Raw genomic sequence first — 19036 nt, forward strand, 5'->3', positions numbered from 1 at the left:
AACATGGTTCTGTCCATGGCTGTACAAAAAGAGTCCAGCAAAAGCCACTCCATCATCTCTTCCCACTAGGATTCTTCTCTACTCTTCCACTATTTCTCACTTGCCCAGACCTGTCTCACACTTGCACATTCCTTCCTCCTCTTCCACTCTATCTCTCTTCCAGGAGAGGTCAATGATCTGTAAAGTTCTCATTCTCTGAAAAGGGGTTAAAAGCTCCTACAAGCGGCCGGCTGAACCCCCCTCCATCTCCTTCCCAGCCGTGCTGCCGGCACAGGCCCTGGTTTATCCAATTTCAAGGTTACAGCCCCAGGCACCGTCTCTCTCTCTCTCTCTCTCTCTCTCTCTCTCTCTCTCTCTTTCTCTCTCTCTGTGTCTCTCAGGGGGAGCTGCCCGATGGCTCCCGGTCTCTCTCTCTCTCTCTCTCTCTCTTCCACCCTTCCAGCCCCGGGCTCAGGCCTACCTCTCCCGGCCACATGGGTGACCCAGCCCTGCCCAGCCTGGCCCTGGGCACTGCCAGGGCTGCGCGGGGCAGCTCCACCACGGCTCCTCCAGGCTGAGCACTGCCCGTGGCCCCGGGGAAGGGAACCTGGACTCGCCCCAACAGCTCCATGGACTTCTCACACTGGGGACACCAGACCTGGTGGGATCTGACCGCTCCAGGTGGAATCTGACCACTCCAGGTGGAATCTCAGCATTCCAGTTTGGAATCTCAGCATTCCAGTTTGGAATCTCACCATTCCAGTTTGCATCTCACCATTCCAGGCGGGATGTCGCAATGGGATGCAGGGAGGGGAGGAATAAGGGGATGGCGGCGAGGACGAGGAGGAGGAGGAGCGGGGGGGGGGGGCTGAGAAAGGGGAGAGGGGGGAAAGGAGCCACAGGGCAGCCCCGCAGGACGGGAGGAAGGCGGGAAGGAGAAGGGAGGGAGGGAGGGGGAAAATGGGGAGGAGAGGGGGGGAAATAGGGGAGGGGGTAGCGAGGAAAAAGAGGAAGGAGCGAAGGAGCCGCGGGGAGCCGGAGCAGGGGAAGCCCCCACCGGGCACTCGCCAGCCCCGAGCGGAGCCCGCGCCCTCAGCGGCCGCTCCGGGGGCGCCGCTCCGAGATTCGGCCGCCCGCGGGGATGGAGAGGGGCCGGCTGCGGGTTTGGGGGATCCCGGACTCCCCGGTTCTCTCACCTCTTGCCGGCCAGCGGGGCCATGCCTGCTCTGCCTCCTGCGCTGCTCTTCTCGTCCGCGCCTGGAAGTGACGGGATCCGCGAGCCTCCTGTGAGAAACCACACCCACTTTCCAAACTTCTGGAAGTTTGGTAAACTTTGAGAAAATGCAGCACAGCGATGAGAAAGGGACGAGCGGGCCACAAGCGCAGTCAATGAATGCTTGGCCGCGCCCAGCCGCTTCCTTCCGCTTGCCCGGCCGCTCTCCAAACCCCCAGATTCTTACTCAGCGGTAAAGAAGATTCTGTTCGCTTGCCAAGATCAGGTGCTTTTACCTCAGGCCGCGTCCCCTGGGTGGCAGCTATGACTGATAAAGGTTACCGGGCAAACTCTGCCTTCTCCCCGCACGCCCCGGGCAAGCCGGGCTGTCCCGGGGCAGCAGTGCCGGGGCAGGGAACGGAGCTATGGGGGTGCCGTGGATACGAATTATATATCTGTGCATAATGTTATCGATACACAATATCGGCTTTTAATGTTAGAGATACACAATATTGGCTTTTAATGTTATCGATACAAATATTGGCTTTTAATGTTATAGATACACAATATTGGCTTTTAATGTTTTAGATACACAATATTGGCTTTTAATGTTATAGATACACAATATTGGCTTTTAATGTTACAGATACACAATATCGGCTTTTAATGTTATCGATACACAATATTGGCTTTTAATGTTATCGATACACAATATTGGCTTTTAATGTTATAGATACACAATATTGGCTTTTAATGTTTTAGATACATAATATTGGCTTTTAATGTTATAGATACACAATATTGGCTTTTAATGTTACAGATACACAATATCGGCTTTTAATGTTATCGATACACAATATTGGCTTTTAATGTTACAGATACACAATACTGGCTTTTAATGTTATCGATACACAATATTGGCTTTTAATGTTACAGATACAAATATTGGCTTTTAATGTTATCGATACACAAAATCGGCTTTTAATGTTATCGATACAAATATTGGCTTTTAATGTTATCAATACACAATACTGGCTTTTAATGTTATTGATACAAATATTGGCTTTTAATGTTATCGATACAAATATTGGCTTTTTGCAAATGTTAAAATGGATTCTATATGTGTGATGTTAAACAGTGCCAGGGCAGGGGAAGGGAGCTATGGGGATGTCATAGATACAAATTATATATGTAAATATAATGTTACAGATATATAATATTGGCTTTTAATGTTTTATATACATAATATTGGCTTTTAATGTTATAGATACATAATATTGGCTTTTTGCAAATGTTAAAATGGATTCTATATGTGTGATGTTAAACAATGATGGTGCGGGGTAAGGGAGCTATGGGGATGTTATAGATACAAATTATATATGTAAATATAATGTCATAGATACATAATATTGGCTTTTAATGTTATAGATACAAAATATTGTCTTTTAATGTTACAGATATATAATATTGGCTTTTAATGTTACAGATACATAATATTGGCTTTTAATGTTACAGATATATAATATTGGCTTTTAATGTTACAGATACATAATATTGGCTTTTTGCAAATGTTAAGATGGGTTCTATATGCGTGATGTTAATGTAACTTTGTTATAAAGATGTATACGAATTTGTGTAAAGATGTTAAAAAGGTATTTTTGTTTCTGCTGTTAATTAAGCTCAGGGAAATAGCTGATACAAGTGTGCTTGCGTTAAAGTGCCTGCTTGGGCGGGATAACAGCCAGTGCACGCGGGACGAGCACACCTGGACAGATGTGCCAACCATCGGGATGAGCACACCTGGACAGATGCGCCAACCATTGGGATGAGCACACCTGGACAGATGTGCCATCCATCGGGACGAGCACACCTGGACAGATGTGCCAACCATGGGGATGAGCACACCTGGACAGATGTGCCATCCATCGGGACGAGCACACCTGGACAGATGTGCCAACCATGGGGATGAGCACACCTGGACAGATGTGCCAACCATCGGGATGAGCACACCTGGACAGATGTGCCAGCCATCGGGACGAGCACACCTGGACAGATGTGCCAACCATCGGGATGAGCACACCTGGACAGATGTGCCAACCATCAGGACGAGCACACCTGGACAGATGCACCAACCATGGGGATGAGCACACCTGGACAGATGTGCCAGCCATCGGGACGAGCACACCTGGACAGATGCGCCAGCCATCGGGATGAGCACACCTGGACAGATGTGCCAGCCATCGGGATGAGCACACCTGGACAGATGTGCCAGCCATCGGGATGAGCACACCTGGACAGATGCACCAACCATGGGGATGAGCACACCTGGACAGATGTGCCAACCATTGGGAGGAGCACACCTGGACAGATGCGCCAACCATCGGCACTCACCCCCTGAAGGCAGAGCGGGCCAGGGCCCAGGAACTGGAGGGGATCAGAATGGACTAAAGAGCCAAGAAAACGCACGCTCTAAAAAGGGAGACCCCAGGAGAGGCCACGCAAAGCAGCTCCTGGAAAATGTAAACTAATTTATGGGTATGCATCGGGGTCTATGAATATGCAACAGGCTGATGTAATCAAAGGTGTTTGCGGGGTATCCCGGAGGATAACAGTGCTCTTGGCTGATGCCGTAACAGCCTTTGCTCTGTGGTCCCTGTCTCCTATTGTCCTTTATTAAAAACTTCTTAAACTTTCAGCGGGGAGTGGGCGTGTTTCGCACAGGGAGAACAGAGGCCACCTAGACAAGAAACCACCATAAACCTCCCACCGCCATCAGGCACCAGGCAGGGAGGGCATTGCCACGGGGCCGTGATTTCTGACACCTGGCTGCTCCCAAACCCTGCCCTGCACCAGCCCGGGCCTGAAAAATGCACGTATTGTAAGGTTGGCTTTTCGGAAATATTAAAATGAATATTGTATGTGTTGTGTTAGAAAGTGATGCTGTATTCATTCTCTTAAGTAGTGTGTTAAATGTAGTTTTAGGTTATAAAAAATGTTAAAATAGAAACGATGCTGTGTAGTATTCTTTTTTTAAAGAAAGGACTCGCACTGAGATAGCAGCCACAGGACACCTGAATCTTTCAGAGAACAAGAATTTATTGCTCCATTATCAGGAGAAATGAACTTCTTCCTGCCTCCAAGGCGCTGTCAGGATTCGGAGGTAGAAATTGGCAGTGACCAGACAGAATCCTGTATTTTAATGGAATTTATGCATCATGGATGAGTGTATGAATATGCAACAGACCATTGCTTTTAAGGGTTAATCCTCTGTTAATCTGTGTCCTTTTTTTGGGCTTATTTTGCCCAGAAAGAGGTACCTGGACTGTCCCTAACTCTTTGTTTTTATTGTCTCATATTGTCCTAATCCAAATTGTCCAAACTATTATCACTCCAATCGTATTACTCTTTTTATAACCATTTTATTACTATTAAACTTTTACAACGCTGCAAACAACCGGCTGGCGTTTTTCACAGCGGGCTGGGCTGGGGCAGGACAAGATTCTGCCATGTTTGGGATTCACCTCAACCCGAGGAGCCGTCGGTGACCATCCGGGCCAGACACGAGCCCTTTCCGTGCTTTTATCCTCCCTCAAGTGAGAGAAAAGTACAAACTCCAGGCACTGCAGAGCAGCACGTGGAGGCTCCTTGCCCGCGTCCGGCCCTCGTTTGACCGCCCCACGCCGCTCCGGCCATGCCGGACACGCCGCTCGCCGCGGAGAGCTCCCTCTGATTGCTCTGGGGGTGCTCAGGGATCCCCAAAGGATCCCCCGGGATCAGCGGCGATTCCAGATGGGAACGGATCCCAGGGAGGCTCTGGGGGTGCTCAGGGATCCCCGAAGGACTCCCCCAGGATCCCAAAGGATTCCCCCAGGATTCTTAAAGTATCCCCCAGGATCAGCGGCGATTCCAGCAAGGAACGGATCCCAGGGAGGCTCTGGGGTTGCTCAGGGTTCCCCAAAGGATTCCCCCAGCATCAGCGGCGATTCTGGCCGGGAACGGATCCCAGGGAGGCTCTGGGGGTGCTCAGGGATCCCCAAAGGATCCCCCAGGATCAGCGGCGATTCCAGCAAGGAATGGATCCCGTGGAGGCTCTGGGGCTGCTCAGGGATCCCCAAAGGATTCCCCCAGGATCAGCGGCAATTCCAGTCCGGAACAGATCCCAGGGAGGCTCTGGGGCTGCTCAGGGATCCCCAAAGGATTCCCCTGAGATTCCCAAAGGATCCCCCAGGATCCCCAAAGGATCCCTCTGGGGATCAGCAGCGATTCCAGCCAGGAAGGGATCCCAGGGAGGCTCTGGGGTTGGTCAAGGATCCCCAAAGGATCCCCCCAAGATTCTCAAAGTATCCCCCAGGATCAGCGGCGATTCCAGCATAGAACGGATCCCGTGGAGGCTCTGGGGGTGCTCAGGGATCCCCAAAGGATCCCCCCAGGATCCCCGAAGGATTCCCCCAGGATCAGCAGTGATTCCAGCCAGGAATGGATCCCAGAGAGGCTCTGGAGTTGTTCAGGGATCCCCGAAGGATTCCCCAGGATTCTCAAAGGATTCCCCCAGGATCAGCGGCGATTCCAGCATGGAACAGATCCCAGGGAGGCTCTGGAGTTGGTCAGGGTTCCCCAAAGGATCCCCCAGGATCAGCGGTGATTCCAGCATGGAACAGATCCCAGGGAGGCTCTGGGGGTGCTCAGGGGCTTCCCAAAGGATCCCCCGGGATCAGCGGCGATTCCAGATGGGAACGGAACCCAGGGAGGCTCTGGGGGTGCTCAGGGATCCCCGAAGGACTCCCCCAGGATCCCAAAGGATTCCCCCAGGATTCTTAAAGGATCCCCCAGGATCAGCGGCGATTCCAGCAAGGAACAGATCCCAGGGAGGCTCTGGGGGTGCTCAGGGGGTCCCCAAAGGATCCTCCAGGATCAGCAGTGATTCCAGTCAGGAACGGATCCCAGGGAGGCTCTGGGGGAGCTCAGGGATCCCCAAAGGATTCCCCAGGATCCCAAAGGATTCCCCCAGGATTCTTAAAGTATCCCCCAGGATCAGCGGCGATTCCAGTCAGGAACGGATCCCGTGGAGGCTCTGGGGCTGCTCAGGGATCCCCAAAGGATCCCCCCAGGATCCCCAAAGGATTCCCCCAGGATCAGCAGTGATTCCAGTCAGGAACAGATCCCACGGAGGCTCTGGAGTTGTTCAGGGATCCCCGAAGGATTCCCCAGGATTCTCAAAGGATCCCCCAGGATCAACGGTGATTCCAGTCAGGAACGGATCCCGTGGAGGCTCTGGGGTTGCTCAGGGATCCCCAAAGGATCCCCCAGGATCAGCGGCAATTCCAGTCCGGAACAGATCCCAGGGAGGCTCTGGTGCTGCTCAGGGATCCCCAAAGGATTCCCCCAAGATTCTCAAAGGATCCCCCCGGATCAATGGTGATTCCAGTCCGGAACAGATCCCAGGGAGGCTCTGGGGTTGCTCAGGGATCCCCAAAGGATCCCCCCAGGATCCCCAAAGGATTCCCCCAGGACCAGCAGCGATTCCAGCCAGGAAGGGATCCCAGGGAGGCTCAGACCACGGGAAGGGTCACGCTGGCATAAACCGTCGTGGGCTCCTTGGAGGGGACAAAAGCGGGGACACAAAGGGGTCGGCGAGGTGGCTGGGCCGGGGGTGCCCCGCGGGGGGGGCGTTGGGGACAGTCCCCCTTACCTGGGACAGCGGGGAGCGCCCCCGCAGGGTTGGGGACCGGGCTGGGGACCGGGGGGCTCCGTCGGGGGCCGGGGGCGGCCCGGTGGCCACGGCGTAGATGGTGGTGCAGGACGGGGGGGCGGCGCTGGGGGCGGCCCCTTTGGGCCTCTGAGGGAGGGGACAAAGGGTGGGCAGCGACCCCCGGGTCCGCACGGGGCCGCCTCGGCCCTGCCGCCGCCTTTGCCTGCCGGGGCTGTGCCCAGCGGGGCTCGGAAAAGGGGGAAAATCCCGGAGTTTGTCCCCAAAGCCACCGTGGGACGCGGGGCACTCGGCAAGTTGCGTCACTCGGCTTTATCCCCGAGATTCCCAAATTCCCGCTGGGCTGGGCAGCAGGGATGGATGACCCCCCCCCCCAGTGACGCCCTTTCCTTTTCCCCCCTTTTCCCCCTTTCTCCCCCTTTTCCTTCCTCAATCCCCTTTTTGCCCTTCCTCCCTTTTTTATATTTTCCTCCCTTTTTCCCCTTTTTCCCCTTTTCTTTGCCCTTTCCCCCATACTTTCTCTCCCCTTTTTCCCCCCTTTTCCCCATTTCCCCCTTTCCCCCCCTTTTCCCCATTTCCCCCCATTTTCCCCCTTTCCCCCCATTTCCCCCCCCCTTTTCCCCTTTTTCCCCATTTCCCCCCCCTTTTCCCCATATTCCCCCCATTTCCCCCTCACCTGCACCCGCTGCACCTGGGCGTAGATGGTGGCGCTGGCCGGGGTGACCTGGGCGGGGTCCGGGGTGACCTGGGCGGGGTCCGGGGTGACCTGGGAGGGGTCTGGGCCACCTGTGGGGTGGGGAGGGGTCACACAATCCCGGGATCAGCCAGGTTGGAAAAGAATCCCAAGGCTTTCGAGTGCGAGCGGTGTCCGGCTCCCCCTTGGTCATCCCAAGGAATCTCCAGGAATTCCTCGGACACTCCGAAGCTCCCTGAGCCCCTTCCAAGCCCTTTTCCCTTTTCCAGGGGGAATTTCCCCAAATTTCCAGCCCTGGCACAGCTCGAGGCCATTCCCTCTTGTCCTGCCCCAATCACTGGGATCAGACCCCAAATCCCCCCTGGCTGATCCCAAATCCCCCCAGATCCCCCTTTTCTCCAGGCTGAGCACCCCCAGCTCCCTCAGGAATTCTCCTTCCAGGATTTTCTCTGCCAGGAGCTCGTCCTGGGTCCCTTGGGGCTGAGCTGGGAGAGGATCCCAGTGATCCCAGCGATCCCAGTGATCCCAGTGATCCCAGCAATCCCAGTGATCCCAGTGATCCCAGTCCCATCTCCTGTCCCTCAGGTGGCCGCGTGGGGAGCGGTCACAGCCTGGGCTCGATGACCTCGGAATTCTTTCCCAACCTCTGGAATTTTGGGGGTCCCCACCCGGTCCAGGACCCCCCAAACTCACATTTGGCCGAGCGGGTGGCCCTGCAGGTGACAATGACCACGATGGCGAGGATGATGATGATGACACTGGGCACCACCAGAGGGACCAGGAGCTCTGTCCTCACCCCACGGACATCTGGGACAGGAGGGGACACTCAGGGGAGGTGGCCCCGGGTCACCCAGAGCCCTTTGTCACCTCTGTCACCTGATTTTTGGGGGCTGATTTTTGTCACTTTCTCCCATGACTTTGGGGTGGACTTTTCTCACCACTGTACCCTAATTTTGGGTCTGAATTTTGTCACTTTGTCACCGGATTCGGAGGCTGATTTTGTCACCTCTGTCACCTGATTTGGGGTTGATTTGAACAGGAAGCAAAGGGCAGGAAATGGCTCTGAGCTCTCTTTATTTGCCTTATTTGAGCTAAAAACCCTCTGGAGGCTGGATGTGGGATCAGAAAAAAACCCTAAAATCCCCCTGGTGGCTTTAAGGGGGCTTGAGGGACAGAAACATCTTGAATGTTCATAGAAATATCTCCAATATCCGTGAAAATCTCCTGTCTAAAGGGGGATCCCATTAATCCATAGGAATATCTCAAATATCCTTAGAAATCTCTCAAATTCCCCCACAAATATCGCAAATTTCTGCCCAAATCCACCAGGTTCCCACCATCTGGATACCTCCAGAGCTTCCTTCCCACCCCAGAACCCTGGGATTCTGAGGTTCTGGAATTCAGGGGTTCTGGGGTTCCAAAATTCTGTGATTCTGGGGTTCTGGGGTTCCAGGTTTCTGGGGTTCTAGGATTCCAGGATCATGGGGTTATGGGATTCAGGGATTCTGGGGTTCTGGAGTTGAGGATCCCGGGATTTGAGGGTTCCATGATTCCAGGATTCTGGGGCTCTGGAATTCCACGATTCGGGGATTCCAGGGTTCTGGGGTGCTGGGGTTCTGGAATTCCAGGATTCCGGGGTTCTATGATTCTGGAATTCCAGGATTCTGGGATTCCAGGATTCCAGAATTCTGGGATCCTGGGATTCCGGGATTCCAGAATTCCAGGATTCTGGGGTTCCGGGATGCGAGGATTCTAGGGTTCCATGATTCTGGGATTCTGGAATTCCGGGCTTCTGGGATTCCATGATCCCGGAATTCCAGGATTCAGGGATTCCGGGATCCCAGGGTTCCAGAGGAATCCCAGGATTCTAGTGTTCCAAGATTCTGGGATTCCAGAATTCCGGGATTCCGGGGTTCCGGGATTCTGGGGTTCCACGATTCTGGGATTCTGGCGTTCCGGAATTCCGGGCTTCCGGGATTCCATGATTCTGGGGTTCCAGGATTCCTGGATCCCGGGATCCCGGGACCTACCCCTGTGCTGGGATCCGCACTGGGCGGCGTCGAAGGCGGCGCGGCCGCGGCTGACGCGGTTCTGGGCGGTGCAGACGCAGCCGAAGGCCGCGCTCCGCAGCGGGAACGAGAGCGCCAGGACGCTGCCGTTGGCCCGGCAGAGCCCCCCGGTGCCGTTGTCCCGGCTGTCCCAGCTGTCCCAGCTGTAGGAAACCTCGTCCCCCCGCTCCGAGGAGCAGCTCAGCTCCAGCCAGCAGCTCCCGTTGGACAATTCCCGGGCCAGGATCCGAATGCTGGGATTGGCCACGCGCTCTGGGGAGAGACGAGAATGCCGGGGTTTGCAATTGGAGGTCGCTGGTTTCCACCTCCTTTCTTTCTTTCCCAGACCTGCTCCCAAAAGGCTGAGAACACCCAGGAAAAACAACCAGGAACATCCAGGAAAACAGCAGGAAATTCCAGGAAAAGGCTGGGAATGTCCAACAAAAAAAGCCGGGAGATACCGGCAAAAAAGCTGGGATTGAGCTCCAGCTCTGGAAAAAGGAGAAATGGAAATTCCAGGATTTTTTGGACATCAAAGTGAGTGTTTCCCACCCCCTTGATCACCACCCAGACCTGCTCCCAAAATGCCAGAATCATCCAGAAAAGGCCTGGAACACTCAGGAAAGGCCTGGAACACTCAGGAAAAGGCCTGGAACACTCAGGAAAAGGTCTGGAACATGCAGGAAAGGCCTGGAACATCCAGAAAAGGCCTGAAGCATCCAGGAAAGGCCTGGAACATGCAGGAAAGGCCTGGAACATCCAGGAAAGGCCTGGAACACGCAGGAAAAGGTCCGGAACATACAGGAAAGGCCTGGAACATCCAGGAAAGGCCTGGAACATGCAGGAAAGGCCTGGACATGCAGGAAAGGCCTGGAGCACTCAGGAAAGGCCTGGAACATGCAGGAAAGGCCTGGAACATGCAGGAAAGGCCTGGAACATCCAGGAAAGGCCTGGAACACTCAGGAAAAGGTCTGGAACATACAGGAAAGGCCTGGAACATCCAGGAAAGGCCTGGAACATGCAGGAAAAGGCCTGGAACATGCAGGAAAAGGCCTGGAACATGCAGGAAAGGCCTGGAGCACTCAGGAAAAGGCCTGGAACATGCAGGAAAGGCCTGGAACATCCAGGAAAGGCCTGGAACATCCAGGAAAGGCCTGGAACATGCAGGAAAAGGCCTGGAACATGCAGGAAAGGCCTGTAACATCCAGAAAAGGCCTGGACCATGCAGGAAAGGCCTGGAACATGCAGGAAAGGCCTGGAACACTCAGGAAAGGCCTGGAACATGCAGGAAAGGCCTGGAACATGCAGGAAAGGCATGGAACATCCAGAAAAGGCCTGGAACACTCAGGAAAAGGTCTGGAACACTCAGGAAAGGCCTGGAACATGCAGGAAAGGCCTGGAACATGCAGCAAAGGCCTGGAACACTCAGGAAAAGGCCTGGAACATGCAGGAAAGGCCTGGAACACGCAGGAAAGGCCTGGAACATACAGGAAAAGGCCTGGAACATGCAGGAAAGGCCTGGAACATGCAGGAAAGGCCTGGAACATGCAGGAAAGGCCTGGACATGCAGGAAAGGCCTGGAACACTCAGGAAAGGCCTGGAACATGCAGGAAAGGCCTGGAACATCCAGAAAAGGCCTGAAGCATCCAGGAAAGGCCTGGAACATGCAGGAAAGGCCTGGAACATGCAGGAAAGGCCTAGAGCACTCAGGAAAGGACTGGAACATGCAGGAAAGGCCTGGAACATCCAGAAAAGGCCTGGAACACTCAGGAAAAGGTCTGGAACATACAGGAAAGGCCTGGAACATCCAGGAAAGGCCTGGAACATGCAGGAAAGGCCTGGAGCACTCAGGAAAAGGCCTGGAACATGCAGGAAAGGCCTGGAACATGCAGCAAAGGCCTGGAACACTCAGGAAAAGGCCTGGAACATGCAGGAAAAGTCTGGAACACCCAGGAAAAAGCTGGGATCACCATCCCGGGGATTCCCAGGGGATTTTTTTACCAAGCACTTCCAGCTGGATCTGCCAGACCTCCTCCTCCGAGCCCGTGTAGACGCTGTACTCGTAGAGCCGCCCGTCGTCCCGGCTGGTGTTGAGGATTTCCAGGGAAAAGTTCTGCCTGTGGAAGCGCAGCCGCCCCGGCTCGAACTCCACGGGGCTCCCGCCCGAAACCCTCAGCAGGAGTTTCTTCTTGAGCGGCTTCCCGGTGATTTTTTTCCAGGAGGCTTCCCCGAATTTCTCGGTGCGTTTCTGCAGCTCGCGGGGCACCCGCAGCTGCGTCGCCTCCCCCAGAACCCCCAGCTGCGTTTCCCTGGCGCCGATCCCTGGGAAGAGGGCAGGGAGAAGGGTTGAGGCTCCCGGGGATCGTCCGCATCCCAGTCCTGGAGGAATCCTCTGGGATTGGGTCAGGGGTGGCGCTGGATCCAGCCTGGTGAGCCACAGGACCCCAGATCCACAGGAGAAACCTCCAGGTCCAAGGGAGAGACCTCAAATCCAAAGGAGAGACCCCAAATCCAAAGGTGAGACCCCAAATCCAAAGGAAAAGATCCCAAATCAAAGGGAAAGACCCCAAATCAAAGGTGAGACCCTAAATCCAAAGGTGAGACCCCAAATCCAAAGGAGAGACCCCAAATCCAAAGGAGAGACCCCAAATCCAAAGGGAAAGACCCCAAATCCAAAGGTGAGACCCCAAATCAAAGGGAAAGACCCCAAATCCAAAGGAGAGACCCCAAATCCAAAGGTGAGACCCCAAATCCAAAGGGAAAGACCCCAAATCAAAGGGAAAGACCCCAAATCAAAGGTGAGACCCTAAATCCAAAGGAGAGACCCCAAATCCAAAGGAATCTCTTTCCCAACTTCAACCATCCTGGAATTTTGGGAATTGCAGCCGCCTGGGAGCGGGCTCGGGTACAAATCCCACATTTCCTTCTGGATGAGGTGGTCCCAGGTTGGGTTTTTTTTGAGAAAAAATTTGAGGGGTTTCATCTCCCACAGCCCGGGATTCCTGTGGGAGAATTCTTCCCCCCAAACCCCTTTGTTGTTTTTTATTCCAAGCCAATGATTCAGAATTTCCTCAATTTAGATTTTCCTCTACTCAGATTTTCCCTCATTTCTGGGTAAACAAATTTTGTTTTTGTAGGAAATTGTGAGAGGAGGAGGAGGAGGAAGAGGAGGAGCCAAATCTGGAGCTCCCAAAAGCAGAGAAGGGCCCCCATTGCGCCACCCTCACTTTTCCCAAAGCCTTTTTTCCATGGGTTTTGGCCCAAAAAGGAGAGAAAAAAGGAAAGAAAGAAAAAAGGAAGAAAAAAGGAAGAAAAAAGGAAGAAAAAAAGGAAGAAAAAAAGGAAGAAAAAAGGAAGAAAAAAGGGAGAAAAAAGGAAGAAAAAGGAAAAGGGAAACGGCCTCCTGCTAGTGGAACCTGGAATTTCAGCTGGAAGTCTGGAGGCAATTTTGGCTCTCCAGACCCCCCCAAAACCAGGGATTGGCCCCATTTTCATGGAAGTTGTCCCATGGCGAAGGGTTGGGAGCCGGCGATCCTCAAGGTCCTTCCAGCCCAAACCATTCCATGATTTTATTCCTTGGGAATCTCCCAGCCCAGAGATCTGAGCCAATCCTCCGGGAATCTTCCTCTGGAACACCCCAGCTCCCTCTGGCACTGAATTAATCCCTCAGGGCTCTCAGAACCCCGTTGAAATTCACCCAAATCCTTCACTTTTCCAGCTGATTTTTGTCCACCACATTCGAATCCCGTCCTCCCTTCGGGAGACTTTTGGGGACGCTCCTCACATCCCACCCGGACCACCTCCACCCCAAAGCCCCAAACCCCTTCAGATCCACCCCAAAAAACACCCCCAAAATCCAGAAAAAGCCACCCAAAACCCCCCCAAAAAAATCTGTGAGCAAACCCCACGTACCCCCAAGAGCTGCGAGGGTGAGGAGCAGCCGGAGCCAGGCCCCGGAGCCCATCCCGGGATCACGGAGCCTCCGCTGCTCCGGGGCTCGGAGCAGGTGCTGACAGGAAGAACTTCAGCCCCAGGCCTCTCATTTCCTGTTCTGTGAGGCTGATTGAGTCAAAACTTTGCCTTTTATCCCCTTTGCTCGGAAATTATTCAAAGCGTGGGGTTATGCTCCCATGCCCCAGAGATGAAATAGGAAAAAAGCAGAAGAAAGCAGAAAATGGGTTTGGTTTTTCCACCAGAATTCCATCATCCTGCTGAGGGGTCCTCAGGCTGCTCTGAAAAAAAAGAGGAAAAATCCGGTTTTGGAGGAATTTAATGGATTTTTCCAGCTCTGGAGAGGTGGAAGTTTCAAAGCGATCCCACTGAGGGATGTGGGCGATTCCTCGGAGCATCCCAAAATCTGCTCCATCCCCCCAGGGGTGGGACCGCCCAGAAAGGTGAGAAATCCCCAGATTTCCCAGGAAAATCCCAGCTTGGAGCTCCATGGGAGCCACAGAAGGAGGAGAAGGACGGGAGAGCCCCAGAAACTCACCTGGGAGAAGCCAAATCCTCGTTCCGGGTGAATTTGGGTGGATTTGGGGTCAGCTGGGGATGGGGATGGTCCTTCCTGGTGGAATGGATGGGAAAGGCCGGAAAAAACCCAGTCATGGATCTGCTGCTGGAAAATCTCCACTGGTTTTGGTGGAACAGCTTTGAAATCCGAGGTTTTTGCCTTTTTCTTTCTCCAGATTTCACCGCTTGTCCCGATTTTCAGGGTGTGGATGGAGAGGGAATTCCAGGATCCCTGAGGCTGGAGAAGAGCTCCAGGATCCAGCAATCCAAGATGCCACCAGCTCCCACCTTGCTGTTCCACGGACACCTCCAGGGATGAAAATCCCAGGATTTTAACCCAAATCCAATCCCAGGACTGGGTCACGTCCCGCTGCTTCCCAGGGAAGCCCAGCTCAGAGTTTCCCCCGAGGTTTTGCTGCCGGGAAATGATTTTTGAATGACAAAAAAAACCCCAAAACCACCCAGAAAAACCCACCCGGAACCTCCTGGGAGGCTCCTCCTCCTTCCTTGCTCAGAAAGCACCTGATAGGTAAAACCCCAGAGCCACCATTTCTCAAAAATCAGACTTTTACAGAAAAAATACAGATGGGGAATCGCAGGATGAATTAATCCAGGAAAAACAGCGGTGGTTCTCCTGGAAACTTCTGGAATGGGAGCGTGGGAGGATTTTGGGGTGTCTAAGTCATTGGTTATGGGGTGTTTGGGGCTATTTTGGGGTTTTTGAGGGTATTTCGGGGTGTTTTGGGGTGTTTTTAGAGGCACAAATCCCACCTGGAATTCCCATGGCCAGGCTGGATTTCTCCATGGATTTCTCCACCAGTTCAACCCCCAGGTCCCAAAAGGAAAATTTTCAACCTGGAAATGGCCAAGAAAAGCCAAAAAAATCCCCCCAAAAAATCCAATTTTCCCCCTCTGGGCTTGGCTGGCATTGGGCAGGGAAAAATTAATGAAGTGAAATCATCCAGAGGAAAATTCCAATCGGGAAGCATTTTTGGGAACAAGGAACTAGAAATGGCGGGAAAAACCTCTTTTAAGTGGAAACAATGATCCCAAATCCTTTCTTCTCCTTCCCATCAGCTCATCCTGGAATTTTCTGGCTGGAAACTCAGCAGCAGGATCAATGTTTATTAATTTCCAGAGGTTTTTTTTTTTGGATATGCTGGATTTTATTAGTGGAATAAAAGCTCGAAATCTCCACAAGGGAATGGAACCCCAGAAAAATATTTCCAAGGGGTTAAAATCACTGGAAAAATCAACTTTGGCGTTAAAATCATCACCCAAGGAGCAGGAATTGTCCCGAGCTGCTCCTCAGGTGGGGCTGGAATCGCTCGGAATTTTCCAAGGAGGTCCCCGTTGACCCTTGGATGATTCCAAGGAATCTCTGGGAATCTTTGCCCGAAGCGGAACTTTTTGGGATTTATGGAGGTGAAACCCCGGATTTTCCCCTTTTCTGGGCTGGGTTGGTGGAGCTGGAATTGTCCCAAACTTTCCCAGGGTTTTTGTTTTTTTGGAGGCTGAGGGATCATCTCAGTCATTCCCGAGATTTCTTCCCACCCCGCTGGATCCGTGTCCCACCCTCCGGTGCCAGATCCTCCTCTGGGGGACAGAGGACGGGATTTTGTCCCCAAAAATGGGGCTGGGGGGGAAACATCTCCAAGCTTCTTCCATCACCCCCCGATCCCTGAGCCGTGGGATGTCCCAGCCCAGACAAAAGTCCAGAAAAATCCCAAAGATGTGGGATTTTAGAGGCACAAATCCCACCTGGAATTCCCATGGCCAGGCTGGATTTCTCCATGGATTTCTCCACCAGTTCAACCCCCAGGTCCCAAAAGGAAAATTTTCAACCTGGAAATGGCCAAGAAAAGCCAAAAAATCCCCCCCAAAACCCCGATTTTCCAGCCCAGACAAAAACCTAGAAAAATCCCAAAGACGTGGTCTCCAGGATATGGAATTTAATGTGAAACAAGCATTTGGGAAATCCAAAACCAACCCCAAACCGTCCCTCGCAGAGAGTACCAAATGCCATGAGAACAAGAAAATGATCCCCCAGAATTCCAGGGAAGCCCGGGAAGGGCTCGGATTGGGCCTCCCCACAGGTTTTGGGATGAGGCGGAGGAGGATTTCCAGATTAGCCTCAAACTGAACCGTCCCGGTGACTCCGTTCCCTCGCGCGCCCGCGGTTTTCCCGCGCCCGGAGGATTTCGGGATCCCCGTCTGGATCTTGGTCCCGTGGCGGTGGAAGGTGAGGACGTGACCGCAGGCGCCACCCGCGCGCTCCTCAAGCCACCGTGAGCAGGAGGAAGAGGAGGACGAGGTGTCCCAGGGCCAGCAGGGCGCTGGGCGTGGCGCAGGCCGCGGGTGAGGAGGATGAGGAGGATTCATCTGGAGGCAGATCCAGGAGCTCCAGGATGGTCCCCAAATCCCCCCCCCCAAACCCACAGGAGGAGGGAAAAGGGATCCCCCACCCCCGGACCCACTTTGGGATTGGGATCTGCTCCCAGGGATCATTAAGGGGGCGCAGGGACCCCCTGAGCCCTCCCAGACTGATTTTTGGGGTTCAGGGACCCCCCAATACACCATGGGGTCATTTTTGGAGTTCAGGGACCTCCAGAGCCCCTCTGGGCTCAGTTTTGGGGTTCAGGGATCTTCCAACACCACAGTGGAGTCAATTTTGGGGTGGAATCCAAAACCAGGACAAAGGAACGGCCTCGAGCTGTGCCAGGGGAGGGAAATTTGGGGAAATTCCTCCTGGAAATGGGGAAAAGGCCTTGGAAGGGGCTCAGGGAGGTTTGGGGTGTCCATCCCTGGAGGTGCCCGAGGAACCCCTGGAGATCCCCCCGGGTGGTCAGGAGGGGTCAGTCCCACATGGGACCGACGACCTCGGAGCTCCTTCCCAACCCCAACAATGCTACGGGATCGCTCTGAAAGTCCCCCCAAAGATCCCCCCCAGACCCCTCAGGGGACACCCCAAAGCCCAGGCCCGCCCTGGCCGTACCTGTCCAGGTGCAGGGCTGCCGGAAGGTCAGCGAGGCGGTGCTGGAGGACACGCGGTTGCTGACCTTGCACACGTAGGTTCCCACCGCGGGGTTGGTGGAGACCTCCAGGACGGGGCCCTCCTTCACCAGGGGCTTCTGGGGCGGGATCCACTCGTAGGTGACCCCTTGGAGGGCCACGGAGCAGCTCAGGGTGGTGTTGCACACCTGGGGGTCACCGTTGGTGGTGGCCGCCACGCGCGGCTTCGGGACCAGGTCTGCAGGAGAGGCCAGGGTGGCACAAAGTCCCCCCGGAGCTCTGGGACGGTGTCCAGGATGTCACGATGCCCCCATGAGGGTTTTGGACAACCAGAAACTCACAAAGTCCCCCCGGAGCTCTGGGACGGTGTCCAGGATGTCACGATGCCCCCGTGAGGGTTTTGGACAACCAGAAAGTCACAAAGTCCCCCCGGAGCTCTGGGACGGTGTACAGGATGTCACGATGCCCCCATGAGGTCTCTGGGACAATCCCCAGGACACCACAACGTCCCCAACACCCCCATGGGGCTCGGGGACAATCCCCAGGATGTCATAACGTCCCCAATGCCCCCATAGGGCTCTGGGACCATCCCCAGGATGTCATAACGTCCTCCTGGGGCTCTGGGACAATCCCCAGGCCATCACAACGTCCCCAATGTCCCCATGGGGCTCTGGGACCATCCCCAGGATGTCATAACGTCCCCAATGACCCCACAGGGCTCTGGGACAATCCCCAGGATGTCATAACATCCTCATGGGGCTCTGGGACAATGTCCCCGTGAGGTTCTTGGACAACCAGGGTGTCTCAGTGTCCCCAGCCCACCCATGGAGCTCTGGGACAATTCCCTGTCCCCAGACTCATCGTAGACCTTCAGCTGGACTTCCTGGAGCTCTGGGACAATGCCCAGGCCACCACAACGTCCCCAAAGCCTCCATGGGGCTCTGGGACCATCCCCAGGATGTCATAACGTCCTCATGGGGCTCTGGGACAATGCCCAGGCCATCACAACGTCCCCAACACCCCTCCTGGGGCTCTGGGACACTGCCCAGGCCACCACAAGGTCCCCAACGCCCCCTGGGACAATTCCCTGTCCCCAAATTCACCGTAGACCTCAGCTGGACCTCCTGGGGCTCTGGGACAATGCCCAGGCCATCACAACATCCCCAAAGCCTCCATGGGGCTCTGGGACCATCCCCAGGATGTCATAACGTCCTCATGGGGCTCTGGGACAATCCCCAGGCCACCACAACGTCCCCAACGCCCCCCGGGACAATCCCCTGTCCCCAGACTCACCGTAGACGCCCAGCAGGACCCTCTGGACGCTCTCCCTGCCCGTGTCGTCCTCCAGGTACAGCTGGTACTCGCCGCTGTCCTCGAGGCTCAGGTTGCTCATTCTGAGGGCTCCGTCCTCCTGGAGCTCCAGGCGCCCCTCGAAGCGTCTCTGGGGGTACCTGGGCTGCTCCCCCCTCTTCTGGATGGCAATCCTCAGCTGGTTTTGCCAGCGCCAGTGGATTTGGGAGTATTTTGAGGGATTTTGGAGCCTTTGGGGGTTCAGAAACGCCACCCCGCCCACGGCTCCGGTCACCTCCAAGCGTTGGGGCTCTTGTGCCTGGGCTGCCAAAAAAAAACGGGGATGGTGGAGTTGGGTTGCTCATCCTTCCCCAGGTCTCATCCCACCTGGAATTCCAGACACGTTCAAAAAGCAAATAAATATTAAAAATTAAATTCAAACAGCTCCGCCCTTTCTGGAGCCCTTTGCATGCAGAGGGGGCAGGACCAGCATTTTGAATTTTCCCACCCCAAATTCCCAAAAATTTCGGGTTTTTTGTGACTCCACGTGGGACAGTCCATCCCCGCAGGGCGTGGTGGCTCCC

General features: G+C 54.4%; 2 protein-coding genes across 4 annotated transcripts in view; both read right to left on the reverse strand.

Moving 5' to 3' along the window:
* The window catches only part of LOC129133590 (CD48 antigen-like), a 35725-nt gene that overhangs the window by 14656 nt on the left and 2033 nt on the right, over positions 1 to 19036 (reverse strand). For 2 of the 3 annotated variants that reach the window (XM_077192068.1, XM_054653221.2), the window contains 3 exons: positions 18456 to 18776; positions 17146 to 17400; positions 16082 to 16532 (listed from right to left, as the gene is read on the reverse strand). In XM_077192068.1, the coding sequence (XP_077048183.1) occupies positions 16429 to 16532; positions 17146 to 17400; positions 18456 to 18776 (680 nt within the window). In that variant the 3' untranslated portion in view covers positions 16082 to 16428. Of the gene's footprint in view, positions 1 to 16081; positions 16533 to 17145; positions 17401 to 18455; positions 18777 to 19036 lie in introns of those variants that run through there. The other variant, XR_013185670.1, reaches the window with a different exon arrangement.
* LOC129133577 (signaling lymphocytic activation molecule-like) lies at positions 6658 to 13852 on the reverse strand. The gene is made up of 7 exons (XM_054653207.2): positions 13554 to 13852; positions 11643 to 11963; positions 9624 to 9914; positions 8287 to 8400; positions 7576 to 7685; positions 6882 to 7028; positions 6658 to 6786 (listed from the first exon to the last, which is right to left on the reverse strand). Exons 1-7 carry the CDS (start codon positions 13603 to 13605, stop codon positions 6742 to 6744), a joined length of 1080 nt encoding a protein of 359 aa, XP_054509182.2. The 5' UTR covers positions 13606 to 13852; the 3' UTR covers positions 6658 to 6741.

This window comes from Agelaius phoeniceus, chromosome 31 (genome assembly GCF_051311805.1).
Source record: "Agelaius phoeniceus isolate bAgePho1 chromosome 31, bAgePho1.hap1, whole genome shotgun sequence".
NCBI classification, from domain to species: Eukaryota; Metazoa; Chordata; class Aves; order Passeriformes; family Icteridae; genus Agelaius; species Agelaius phoeniceus.